Here is a 14,610-nt window from a genome sequence, read left to right on the forward strand (position 1 = left end):
TGTTGCTACTCCAAAAGTCCAGCTTCATGTTTACATATCTGTCTGGCCTTCTTTGTCCAGACACGTCCATTGTCCAGTCACTAATTCTCACCACCACACACACAGAGTAAAACCAATGACAAAAAAAAAAAAAAACAGGTTTGCGGACAACAAAAAAAGACAACACAACGGGTCCCTAGTCTCTCCCCCACTTTGACATCAAGCTCAGGGTGCAGATGACAGTAGCGCAAGATTGATGTAGCCCAGGTCGAAGGTTACATCCCCTTCGACATCCTTCGGAAGCACTTTGACTTGTATACCCTGATTCACACAAAACCCACTGACAGCTGATAGAGATTTTTACTCTGCACCCTCAAATCCCAATGACAAAACGCCTTCGCTTGTCTTAATTCAAAACATCCTGGCGTGGAGTCAGGCCTCACGACTGTGACCCGCACCTTGCCCTTGCTGACACCACCGTCTGGAGAGGAAGTGGACATGTCAGAGGACTGAACTTCTTAATGATGAGTGGACTTGAATGAGGGGAGATTGAATTGAAGACTCTTCAGCCACAAACAAAAGTACGAGTAGTCCTACTTCAGCACCTCAGTCCAGGGCAAACATGGTATCGGGTGGGCTCCTGAGCGACCCCCATCTGCATCCAGTTTCAGCCTTGACGGATCAATCACTAGAGCAAAGCATTCATTTTGACATTACATGAATTGGAAATCGCTACAACTGACAAAGTACCACAAAAACTAGCGGTAAGAGAAATCAGTCAGTGGATTAAAACACAACAAAAGCAGGTGAAGCATAAATCTACAGAATTATGGTCAGAAAAATGTCAGGATGCTAGATAACAAAAATGAAAACATAGCCATTTCTCAACTCCTGAACTGATATGACCAGCGTAGCGTTTGCCAGCCCTGCATGGACAGCGCAGGTGGTTTGTAGTGCCATGAGTTCCAAATGTTGCGTCCACAGCCTGGCTTGTTCCTGGGAATCCAACTGGAATGCAAATATCTAAACAGGAATGTGGATGGATACCCACTATGTGTAAATGTTTGCATGGGGGCTAACTCCAGAGCATAACGAAGCATTTGTGCGCTTGTTGGAACATAAGAAGGCATCTCTCAGACTATTGTGTGAATCTTAAGTAGCCGCATGTTGAGGGAGTCTTTGTTTGCCTTCAGCATCAGGGCCACGTCCTCCAACTTTTCCCCTCACATCCCTTTTGGCACAACATTTATCATTCTCCAACCGACAAACAATCACCCAACATTGACCATGCTAGAGCTCCACAATAAACCACTGCCCTCCCCCTCTTTTCACTCTTACCCGTTGCCTGGTTACTTTTCATCCGATGGGACAGCTCATCAACAACATCATCACCAACTTAAATACTCCCTCATGTCAGATGGATCTTATCCAGGAACGCTTGCTAACAAATTCTAAATCAGGTTCTACCCTTATGAAATATTTGGCACACAAGAATATTGAGTGACAGTCTCACAATTTAAAGCATATATAATCATTGCTTTTGATGCTCAAAACACTAGACTTGCACTGAAGAACCACCGCGTAACATCTTCCTTGATTGATAAGATTCAACTAAACAAACCACAACTCACATTTGTGGAATGAGTCTGTTGGAGCACAAACATCATAATCTGGAATGTTTACCAAGTTCCTTCTAGCAAAAATGTTTCTAAAATTCCAATCATTCGATATGCACCATCTTAAGGGTAAGCAAGACCAGCAGGTTTCTTTACAAGCTGCCAAGTTATAAGCAAAGAATGCAGTCAAAGTTGTTGGTAACTCTTGAGTTTTTTCACAATACACTCCACACCCAAACCACTGCTAAATAGGATAATTATTTTCGGTTTTGACAATGGCCAAACTTGTGTCAACGCAATTTCCATTTACTTTACTGAGACACACAATAGGGCTGCCCTCATTTGGCCTCTTGTTCTGTTTCTGCCTATCCTTTTCAGCTGACTGGACTCCACCGCTAATACTGCTTATTAAGAACTCGGGCAGATTTTTTTTTTTTTGCTTACTAGACCCGAATCCTCCGTCTTCTACTAAACTCAAGACACACTTGGAAAGAGAGACAAAAGCCAAGTTGACAAAAGAAACACAAAAAGCGAAAAGAAACAGCCGGACAGCCCACACAAAAAGGAAGTACAATAAAATGAGATTACTAACCAGAAGCAAAGGAAAATCCTTCAATGGACTGTTTTGTACAAGAAGTAAGGCAAATGCAGCAGAAAAAATGCAAATCTGCCTAGATGCGAATGTCATACATCTTCAGGGGTGACACTGACCATCTTCAGACCAACCCCCCACAAGCTCCCGTTACTCTGGACTGCTCTACTGCAGGCTCTCTGCTCACAAGTACACTTTAACTCAAATTGTGCAGAGCATGATCATACTTCATCGGCAGCAAATGAGACCCAAAAATGACAGCTAAAATATAAACCACTTACTTGTCCGTCATGGCGTCAGTTAGCGTATACTGGTTCATTAAAACTTCTTTTGGATTCCCCTTGCTTGAACAGAAACAGTTCTTTTGCACAATGTCCCAAGGGATTCTAGAAAGACAGATTAAGTAGAATATTAGTTTCTCACATGTGCAGCCAACAAAAACAGTTATTAGAATGAAGTTATAAAGAGTCTCATACGGATAAGACTGTGTCAGTATTTAATAGAATACAGCACCTAGATGGCTAAAATTTAATATCCCCAATTGACCTCTCTCCATCTTATTAAAAGTACTGATCAAAAAATAAGTAATCCACACATAAAAATAATGTATAAAAATAGAAATGAAGTTTGTACAAAATATTTAAGTTGACAACTAAAATAATTTAGTCTTACCAAATATATTATTATTATTAAATATATTATTTCATTATTTTTTTTAATTATTTTTGAATGGACTTCAACTCATATGTTCTCAACATGCCTACAACACTTTCAATTAAAACAAGAAACGTTTGTTACCTCACATAATACAGTGCAAAAATCTCACTGTAGAAATGTCACCAAAACACTGAAAACACCTCATAAATGACAAAAAAAAATGTGGTTACCAAGTAAACTCAGACTACTTGTTGTGGAAAGTTTGGGGGCACATTGGGACAAATGATCATGAGCAAAGGATGTATGCAACAATTCGAGGAAAACAGCCACAAACTGTCTAATTATGCATCCTTGCTTCAGTGACTCACAATTATCCTAACAAGGTCACTTAAACTTACTGGGGTGCAGTAACCATGGTTACCAATGCAGCCAAGCAGCCAGCTAGCTAGCATAAAGGGAGCACAAAGTAATCCTGCAGCTAGCGAGCCAACAGTGAGAATCCAGAAGAATGCATTGTGTATAACTTGAATGAGATGAGCCAGAGCTGCCAGTTGTCGCCCCAAAACATAAAATGCTTTTGTCAATATAGGGTATTTGACAGTTACCAATAATATAACTTGTAGCAGATGTTCTTAGCTAGAATTCCAGCAGTGAAATTGCGATGAGATGAGACCAAGCAAATCCTGAATCCTCTGAGCAATATCCAAAAACCTGGCGTTAACCCCGCAGCTTATCTGCCTTTAAAGGATTATGACAGGAGCTGTGGTCATAGATTCCAGGCTATTATGTACAATAGCCTGCCAGAGACATAGACACAGATTAGGACCTGCAAAGCAGGATTGTTGAAGTTGATGGGTAGATACATGATGATTTAATTCACGCAGTTGCCGAAACGTTTGACACAGAAATATGTTCAAACGAAAATTTAATTTGGAGGATTATGAGTTTAAAAATAATTTTCATCATGCCACCCACGCAGTGGCGCCTGGTAACACGAGCTCCATTTGTGATTGAGGTTCATAAGACGGGTTTTGTAGTAACCAGGTTATTTCATCAGAATCTCAAGAGATCAAAAATATACACCATGAAGAATCCCTCTGAATCCAGCAAACATGGTGAGATCACATGTCTTCCGCTTAAAAGGCTGTGTAGGCAGAGAATCAGCTGAGGGACTTATCTCATGACCAACTTCTAACAGGCCAAATTGCAGCAATCCAAAAGACTCAACAGCATTAACACCACAGCCTCACAGTGCAGGACTGTTCTACGACTTCTGACTTGTGTTTTAATAATATTATTCTAAATATTACTCTTTCTGAACCAGTGACAATTTTTAACACAAAAAAATTGCTGGTTCAGACAAATGAGGTACATCAGAGAATCAGACAGCCAGTAGCGACGGTCTCTCGGAGCCACACCCAAGTCCATCAGCCTGTAAGTCAGACAGCCTGCAGCCATGGAGACAGCACGTGGGCTTTCAAGGTGTCTGTCAATGCTCAACAAGCTAATGTATTTCTGTTGCTTCTGTTTAAATCACCCCAGCATTTATTCTTCGGCTCTGCAAAAAACACTAGAAAGATTAGCAAGAATAACCAAAATGAAGGAAATAGTTTGTTTGGCTTTGTAAATTACAAATAATTTCAACAGTATAAAATTGATGGTAACTGAAAGTGTGCACAATTCAGTCATTTCACAATTTGGGTTTTGAGAGGCAGATACAAAGAGCAAAAACTGTACTAACCAACAGTCAAATTCCCCTAATCCTCAAGCTGAAGCAGAATTACTGAACCATTGTAAGATGCAATTTTGAAACCAGCAAACATCCCCTTCCACAGTCACAAGACAACATTTGGTCAGTATGTGGTGGTTTAAAAAAAGTCACATGAGCGAGAGCAGATGAAAAAAAGTTTCAACTGTTCAGCACTAGTGATAAAGAGTCGCTTTGTGTCAAGCGGACAACCTTTAAGTGCTATAAACCACAGAACTCTATCACAGGGCTCGATGAAGTAATTCAACATTCAACTGTGCTTGACTTTCCACCTGAGGAAAAATATTAGTTAAATATAAACTGTATAGATGACATATCAACCCATCTTCAATAATGGTGGAGATCCATTTATGTACCCAAGATTAATATCTGTTTTCTGACAAGAACGTTTGACTCAGAAAGCGGTGCTGACCAGTACAACCTGATACGAAGTGTGAATGGTAGACTCCTGTAACAAGCTTTAAAATTCTGTTCATGGTCATAGCACGAGGCAGACAACAGACAGTGGCGGGCCCATACCAATCTAAATACTAAATCTGACAATTTTTTTTTTCCCAAACTATGAGATGATAGCATGGAGAGTCCAGCCAGCTGTTGAATACCAGAAGGCAGTTAGACTTACTGTTCATTGACATGGCCATGTAGGATGTTTTGCTCTCCCAGGTCATGGCATGCACACATTTGAAAAACAGAGAGCAATTCCAATCATCTTGATACATCCAATAACAAGAAAAATATGACTTGACCACGGCGTAAAATGCCATGAGGGTACGCTCCCAGATCCACAGCAAAGAACCAGTCACTTTTCAGCATCATCCGGCAACCCAAACAATAAATTATTAACCTCACAGAACACGCTTGATGCAGCACAAAACAAGGCTGCTGCTGCATCAATATTGTCTCCTTTTATTTTCAGATCAACAGAAAGACGTTGACAGCATCTGCATCGATGCCGACTGACAGGTCTCACAAGCTGCTTTCAGTTGCGATCGCACCATCGTGACTGGAACGCACCTGCAGGATGAGAGAGACCAACGCTGGGCAGGAGGAATATTCCACTCAGGGTGTTGTCACTCGGACAACAGCACGTATTCTGCCTGACAGCAATGGAAAATCTGGTCATCCAGCGTGAGTGGTCGATCGAGACTCCATTGACTCTCCCTAATTCTCCCTCTCTCTTACACACGTGAGCATCTACAAGCAGCTCTTGCACGAATGCCCTGTCTGCCTTCAATAAATGTCAGCTGAAGTCGTCCATTTCACCCTTCATACCGCAGCCAAATGCTTCTTGCCTGAAGACAGCAGCAGTGCAGGCATCGCGCCTCCGTAAAGTGTTGATATACCATTGCTGGCAAGGGGGAGGAGGGAAGTTGGGGTGACGAGTGAGAAAAGAGGAAAAGGGGGGAAGGGGTCTGAGGTTGGTGTAGTGTGCATTTGTGGGAGTGTGTCTATTGTTAAGGAGATGCCTTTTTTCTTTCCTTATCGGCATGAATAGGAGCTCCAGGTCCAGCTGCTGCCACCTCCTGCTCAGCCTGAGGTGCGGTCAAATACACAAACACAAAGGTGTACAGCAGAGACAGTTGGTGGCCGCGGGCAATCAACACACAATGTCGAGAATCAAAACTGCATTCTTGATATGTAAACAGTAAAAATTTGCTTCCCATCAAAACATAAGATTAAAATCTGCTGACATCTCTGTGACGCAAGATTTTAACAGACTATCACCTTGAGACACTTGATGCTGAGTAAGCTAAGGATGAATGCTGGAGGTACAGAGAAAAGTCTCCGCTCAGCCGCGTAAACACTGATATCTGACCTCATGACAGAATGTGCTGCATGTACTGCACACTTGGTACTGGCTCATGGTACGAGAAGCCTTTTCAAAACCAAAGCATTTCATCACTTTTGGCCAGTCATCAAGGGGTGTAAACAACAGAAAGGGTACAAATCATCATTCAGATGAGTAAATACTTGTAATGAACATGGCAAACTACTGAACCATTCGATCCGCCTTGCATGGGTCAATCACCCCTAATGAACCGGGGATTCTGCAGTAGATACCACTGGCACATCTGGCTACTGTTGTGTCTCAACCACTGAAAGCCCGCCCCCAGTTGGCATTGTCCAATCCACTGTCCAGCTTCAACCAACATGTGTCTATGTCTAAAGCCAGTGTGGATAAATGCCAGTGCCTATTGCAGGGTTGTCTGATGTGGGTCCGAAACTATGGGCCACAAACCGTGGGCTAACATCTACAGTTGAACCTCAAGTACATACAAGTAGTCTCCATTCAGCCCCTCTCCTTCAGAAAAAATAAAAGGTCTTAATTTGAAACCACAGTGAATGTTTGTTTTTCTTATTAAATATTCATGTAAATATTACATCGCTTTGGACTTCAGCTGCTGTGGTTAGTCCTAACAACTTACGGAGTGAACCAAGTTATTGAATAATGTTGTGAGAAGAGGTGGTGCTGTGACCTCTTGGGTCCTCTCTACCTGGGTGTAAGCACCAAATCAGCTCTTCTGCTCAGATCAGCTCAGGGGCGATCACTGCACAATATGAGCACACTTTAGCAAAAAAGACAAATACAAATCAAACGTTGAGTAGTTTGTACACCGATGGTTGGGCATCCTGTGAAGGCAGTACAGTAGACAGAGATTAGACGGAAGGTGGAAAACAAACAAGGCATGACTTCCAGCATCAAGGATAAATTAAACTGATATGAAAGCCTGTTAATATATTTTTCATTTATTTATTTATTTTATTTTCTACTACCCATCATCAATCAAAACAATTCAACCAAAGGATAGAGGAACCAACATATTGACCTACTTGACAAAAATGAAAATAAAGAATAAACAGTAACAGAACATAAAATGAAACATTGCCTTCATGAAATGTTGATTCCATTGTCAGACATTTTTGCTGAGACATTTCTGGAATGCACCAATGTATTATTCATGGACAAGCGCACATGTAAGTGCCGCATGCCCCAGTGTGCTTTTGCTAGACAGTCAGCTGTAGACCCTTGTTGCCAGTCAAGAATTATTCCGGCCTGAGGGTGTCTAGGGTACCTGGGTGTGGCGAGGGGGTGTTGTTTGTATGCATTTGAATAAAAAAAGGAAGGGGGGTTTAACCCAGACGTCAGCTTCAGAGAGCCACTGCAGCACACCTCCAACATCAGACACCCTGACCTCTGACCGCTAACCTTCTACTCCCCTAGGGCTAAAACAAAGAGGTTCAAGCAAGTCATTCATCAATGTGTCCAGTCTTGTTTCCTTAAAATACAGTATCTAATAGATTCATGGAAAGGCCCAGTGCTTTTATTGCACATCATTAATATTTGTGTGTCTTGGGGTCTTATTTAAAATTGGAGCACAGACCACTGAATAAGTCCGATAATGAGATTGCGAATGAGCGATGGGGGACAATAAGGCTGCATGGGTCAGTGTCAAAGTCGACACCTTCTACAGTGACTCCACCACAGCATGGGCTCCAGTGTTCACACTCGGTATTTAAGCACAGCAGGATAGAGGCGACCTCACAGTGCAACATTAGCAATGAAAAGGATCCTTCACATCAGAGTATTGGGAATGGTCCCCTGCACATCCATCCACTACCCAACATTTGTCCATGCCCATGTTGAATGTGTAGTTGAGCTCAGTTTCTTACACACGCTTCTTTAAGGAACACTGGACAGCTGCCACAAAAACTGGGACTGAATACAGCCAAAACTTGAGAAACCAAAAACAAGTGCCATTCCTGTCCAAAGTTCAAGTGCAGAACAAAGCTCTTTTTCAGGCCGAGAGTTCCTGACCGAGTTTCCCACCAATGTTAAATTGATAATTGTCTGTGAAAAGGGGTCTCAAAGGAAGCGTTGCGTGCTTGAGTGTGGTGAAACAAGCAAGTGTGCTCAGTGTAATCAAATTTAGCACATGCGAATCCTGTGCTTCCACTGAATCTGCAAGCGAAAGGACACAGTCTGACTCAACCGTCAAGAAATTGAGTGTCATGGATCAAAAAAGATACGATAAATAAGAATTAGTATGTGTAGTATTCAGGGTACAGTCACAATTCAGGAAAGAATTCTAGCAAATGAACAACATCAACTTGCTATATAAGGTATCAATCGAGGCAGACTTAATTTGAAAGAAGATGTGCTGGTTGGTTTACACTTGTAAAATTGCGTGGTTTAAAAGCATTACATAGGGTGTTGGAGATTCAGGCTGTTTTGAATAACAAAGAGGACTTTTCTGTGAATATATGTAGATGGATAACATTTTTGAGAAATGACATTTGAAAATGCTGGATCCGTGTGGACAGCCAAGGGGGATATTTTTGAAAATGGTGACGTCACAATTCCTCCCCAAATGTCACCACTTCACAACAATACCGGCCCACTAGAGAGTATTAGGGCTGCACCGATCGATCAGAAAGCCGATTTATCGGTGCCAATAGGGCTATTTATGACGTCAAACGACAAATATACGCGTTTTTTTTAAAGAATTATTATTATTTATTTAAATAAGACACTCATTTTACTTTTACATGATGAGAAGTGTCATTTCTCCTTAAAATTTTATCACAATGTTAAAATGACAAAACAAAGCAGGAATTTCTCCTGAAAATCCCACAATGTGTGATGCTGCTGCCCTGCCTGCAGAGTAGACCTGCAGCTGCAGACATAAGAGCCGGCCAGCCATGATGGTGGTTGTTGGCAATATGTCTCTGTCAAGAAAAAGACAACTTGCAGTTCGCAACACCACGCCAAATTCGAGCACTACCAAGAGGCTAACGAACAAATGGTAACCAGAGCTATTCGCAGGCGAAACCAATACTAATGGAATTAAGAGTAACAGTTCTGTTCTGTTGCTGAAGTCCAGAGGTGACCCAACAGTACCGCAGCCAATAGTGCACCTGGACTCTGATACTCATTCCCTGGACATGTACTGGGTGTAAAGAGGAGCGGTCTGACCAGTTATAAGGCAACTTTCCAGTATTTAGTTAGTAAAGTTTACATTGTGGTTTTGATCTGTTCATTGTTCATTGAAAAGGGAATAAATTGTATTTATTTTACATTGAGCACATACGTTTGTGCAGTCTTCTTAATTTGTTGGAGTATTACAGCAACACTACAGTCGTGGCACAAGTACAACATCAAAAGCTATATCCTTTCCCATATGGTCTGCATTACCTGCTTAAAAAAAATGGATGTTTAAAATTGATTTGTACGTTTGAAAATGGTGGGTGATGAAATGATTTGCATATAGTGACACGTTTTATGACAATATCGGGCCAATAATTATCTGTGCTGGTAACCGTTCAAATAAACCCTCTGGCTGATCAGATATAGTAGTTTAGGCAACAACGTTTCTTGCCGTTGAAGGGCCTTAGGCCATGTTTACATAACAAATGCAAGTGCCACTTTATAAAGTTTTCCCTAGTATTCTCGCACTTGGAAACCATGAGATATGAAAAGGTTCTGATTAATATGACCACACACGTGCAATGAAACTAGACTTTTCTGAACGACAGCAATGAATGAAACAAGACAAGTACGAGTAATATTAAAAATTGCAATATATGTGAGATGGCAGACCACAGACCGAAACATGGAAAAAAAACCTGTCAACAGTAGCTAGTGAACACAGTTGATTTCCTCTAGTTACCATGTATGCAGTTCCACTGCCGGCAAAACGAAATGAGTAACACATTAGTCAAACCACAAAACTGGGGGGAAAGTCAGTGACAGAAAGCACTCACAAAAAGGCAACGTGGCACAGAGCCAGCGGCTTAATGATTTGTCTGTTACTGGTGAATGATCACAAAGTAATATCCTGTTCTGGCTGGTTCTTCGGACGCCCCTGAGGGTCTAGCAAACACGAGACGGGCTCTCCTAAGTTCCAATGCAGAGCCAGTCGAGCCATCACATTGACAAGATCCGGGCGTGTGACGTGACCCAGGCGTGGAACTGTGGAATCAAACTCAACCAGGCAGAAGAATGACTTTTTAAAGCTGCTAGGGATGGGAATGTCATGGCGGGTGAGCTTACTGGAGGAGCTGGGTGGCTAATTGCGCCAACCAAGAAGCGGAAACAGATTTCGACAAGGCAAAAGCTGCATTTAGTAAAGGTTGAACTGCCGGCATGTTACAAAGTGACCCTTTAGTAACGCAACTCAACACAATTATGCGAGACATCCCTCCGAAGCAAAACTATTAGTTGTTCAAAAAATATATACATATCACACATAGAGGTAAAATGTAATTTAAAATACCTGAAATCACAAAAAGTAATTGCATGTAGCATCAATCATAGCACAAAGACAAACACTAATCTCGTAAGTACGACCAAGTAAAACTATGTTTCAGTCTCTAAAACTATGACAGTGTAGTTGGGTCACAATATCCATTTTTTAAATAAGGGTACTGTAATAGTTACAGTTTTCAGCACCCATTGAAAACAACGTTACACATAAGGGAATAATTTGTGTAAATCTTAATGAGACAAGTTGTGACTGGCTTCTTTGGCATACAATTCTCAACTGGTATCTCCACAACTTCGTGGTTTTAGCAACAAACATTGGCAGCTCTTTAAAATGATGCAGTTGCCGAAGATTTTTGAGATATTATTAGCAGTTGAGCACAACTCTGTGGTCACCTGCTGTTAAGTGACAAGCTTTGACATGAAAGAATGGCAAGATCGAGCTATGGCATATGTTATGAAATTGTTGGATGCACAGGCAAAGACATGAAACCGGAGTTCTGTCTTCATGAGGACCGGTTCAATGACAGAAAAAGTTATACTTGACCTTAAGTGTAGCCAATAATCTAAATAATTTAGAAACATTTGAAGGCAATTTTTTTTACAAATAAATAATTATATCAGCAAAAAGACTACTCAAATTACATAACTGTCAACAAGTCCCTAGTAAGACCAACATTAACTGCATCAATAGCATTATATAAGCGCAAATACACCCAAATCTGATGTGTGTGGCAGAGATGCAAATGAATACACATTTTAAAAAGAGGTCCAGCATAAATCACTTAATTTCAAGCATTAAGATGAGAGGTTAGTCACAGGGTCTAAAGTAGACTTGTGAGTCTTACCTCTTACTTAGTGGAACATTACTTAGAGGACGTCCAATTCTTTAAAAAAGATTGAAGTAATAACATCTCTGGCTAAGAGTTCCGAGTGAAATCAGAATATTTTTGCCAACTTTAACAAACGCTTGGCATCACCCCATAGTTCAAGCGCAATGTAATTTAAAATACCTGAAATCACAAAAAGTAATTGCATGTAGCATCAATCATAGCACAAAGACAAACACTAATCTCGTAAGTACGACCAAGTAAAACTATGTTTCAGTCTCTAAAACTATGACAGTGTAGTTGGGTCACAATATCCATTTTTTAAATAAGGGTACTGTAATAGTTACAGTTTTCAGCACCCATTGAAAACAACGTTACACATAAGGGAATAATTTGTGTAAATCTTAATGAGACAAGTTGTGACTGGCTTCTTTGGCATACAATTCTCAACTGGTATCTCCACAACTTCGTGGTTTTAGCAACAAACATTGGCAGCTCTTTAAAATGATGCAGTTGCCGAAGATTTTTGAGATATTATTAGCAGTTGAGCACAACTCTGTGGTCACCTGCTGTTAAGTGACAAGCTTTGACATGAAAGAATGGCAAGATCGAGCTATGGCATATGTTATGAAATTGTTGGATGCACAGGCAAAGACATGAAACCGGAGTTCTGTCTTCATGAGGACCGGTTCAATGACAGAAAAAGTTTGGGTTCATGTGGACAAAAGTCTTTCATAACGCAGAACTAGTACAGATTTGATGTGTGGACAGGGCCTTGGTTTCATTATGACAGTGGTACGTTCTGTATTCGTTTCCTGTTCTTACAAGAATATGGAATTTAAACTCTCTAGAATAGACTGGAATGTGAAAAGGGGAAGCTTTGCCAAATGCAGCTCGGTTACAATTCATTATTCGTGGATCTCCCTTCGGGGAAATTCCAAAATTGACAGCATGGACCAAAAACGCTAAATGATTATCAACATATTTGGCACACAATATTTCAGGAGATCAGCAAAGACAACTGGAAACATTGCCCTTATAAATTTAAGTATAGTAATCCATATGAGAAAAGGATGAACTTAGCATCTTTAAACACAATGTTAATGTTTTCTATAAGCCTCTGAGAAATATGTCTGTGTTGAGTGAAAGGAAAGATATGATGGCTGACTCTCAAATGCACCAAACCTCTATCAGAAGCAAAGTAATTTCACTTCTAAATAGACATCCGGGCTCCAAGACTAGAATGTTATACTTGACCTTAAGTGTAGCCAATAATCTAAATAATTTAGAAACATTTGAAGGCAATTTTTTTTACAAATAAATAATTATATCAGCAAAAAGACTACTCAAATTACATAACTGTCAACAAGTCCCTAGTAAGACCAACATTAACTGCATCAATAGCATTATATAAGCGCAAATACACCCAAATCTGATGTGTGTGGCAGAGATGCAAATGAATACACATTTTAAAAAGAGGTCCAGCATAAATCACTTAATTTCAAGCATTAAGATGAGAGGTTAGTCACAGGGTCTAAAGTAGACTTGTGAGTCTTACCTCTTACTTAGTGGAACATTACTTAGAGGACGTCCAATTCTTTAAAAAAGATTGAAGTAATAACATCTCTGGCTAAGAGTTCCGAGTGAAATCAGAATATTTTTGCCAACTTTAACAAACGCTTGGCATCACCCCATAGTTCAAGCGCTGTGGTAAGCTGTTATCTAGCCAAAGACCATCTGATTTATGAGTCACTCCTCTTTGATCCAGCCGGGCCATTCTTTGCTGTTAACATGTGCATCACTCTATGACCCTGTAGCAAATTAACCACAATGCATCACTATTTATAGGCAGCGCAAAGCAGGAGCTCCCCACTAGAGTTTGGTAGCAAACAGGGACCTACATCATATCAGCAAGTGGTCATAACGGTATGGCTGCTTTCTGACTCTCCTATGCGAGCTATGCCAAATTAAAGCATAGCTTTGATACATCGCATAGCTTCAATGGCCACGAAGCAGTAAGTGGACTGTCGGCCGGGCCAGAGGGCAGAGAAGGGGACGAAAAGCATCCCGAAAACATGCCATTACTCCCTCCAGCTTCGAGAGCCGCAGGTGAAAGGTTTATTGGCCGCAGCTGCGTGGACACAGCGAGCCTCCGGCGTCTGGACTAGACCAAACATCTCATCGAATGTTGACATTAATGTGTGTTAATAAACCTGCAACTATGTGGTTTTAAGCCTCGTTGCTGTCAATGGCGCTGCATTGCCGCTGCCCTGAGAGAGAACTCCTGATTTATGCATGCTGAAAGCAGAGACCTCACTGTGACCCCCGGCTGCCGCAGTGCCATCTTTAAAAAGTGCAACCGGGCTTTTAATCGATTCAAAAAAAGTTTCCCGAACAGGCGTCAGGCGACAATTCCATCTTTACATATTCCGACACGCGAAGAAGCAGTGGAAATACATTTAATGTTCTTAACTAGTCAAAGTGGAAGTGTATGAGGTTGTTTCCAAATCCCGGTGGTGTTCTGATGCTGCACAACAAGTGCAACTGGGCTGGAGCTCCGCGACGAAGCTCAGAAACGGAGGAGAAAATAACTCCGCAACCCGATGCTAACCAAAGCTCATTCAAATCCGCCTGGGAGCGTAAATTTCGAACTCACCGGGCGGTCGTGTTCCTCTCGTTCCAAGTGGTGTGGAGGTGTCTGTCGGTGCAACAGCGCAGTAAAAAGTTTTGAGTCCTGCCTGCTCTTAGCTCAGCATGGCGGCTGTGACCCAAGACTGATTCAAACCTCCCCCGGCTCTGATATCAACAGACGGGGGAGGAGGGGTGGGCTGCGGGGCTGCTGGTGGGCAGGAGAGAGCCGTCGAGGGGAACGATCATACTCCTTCATCTGTTTGTGATATATTTCA

At 41.4% G+C, this 14,610-nt stretch overlaps 1 protein-coding gene across 6 annotated transcripts in view; it reads right to left on the bottom strand.

Moving 5' to 3' along the window:
- The window catches only part of sema4d (sema domain, immunoglobulin domain (Ig), transmembrane domain (TM) and short cytoplasmic domain, (semaphorin) 4D), a 36,905-nt gene extending 22,422 nt beyond the window's left edge, over window positions 1–14,483 (bottom strand). Inside the window, exons 1-2 of one of the 6 annotated variants that reach the window (XM_053854776.1) lie at window positions 14,361–14,483; window positions 2,469–2,573 (exon numbers count right to left, since the gene is read on the bottom strand). In XM_053854776.1, coding sequence (XP_053710751.1) covers window positions 2,469–2,506 — 38 coding nt within the window. In that variant the 5' untranslated portion in view covers window positions 2,507–2,573; window positions 14,361–14,483. Of the gene's footprint in view, window positions 1–2,468; window positions 2,574–5,626; window positions 6,451–11,722; window positions 11,868–14,360 lie in introns of those variants that run through there. The other 5 variants (XM_053854778.1, XM_053854779.1, XM_053854781.1 and 2 more) reach the window with 5 other exon arrangements.
- Window positions 14,484–14,610: the final 127 nt, after the last annotated feature.

The sequence above is a fragment of the Synchiropus splendidus genome, chromosome 1 (assembly GCF_027744825.2).
Source record: "Synchiropus splendidus isolate RoL2022-P1 chromosome 1, RoL_Sspl_1.0, whole genome shotgun sequence".
NCBI classification, from domain to species: domain Eukaryota; kingdom Metazoa; phylum Chordata; class Actinopteri; order Syngnathiformes; family Callionymidae; genus Synchiropus; species Synchiropus splendidus.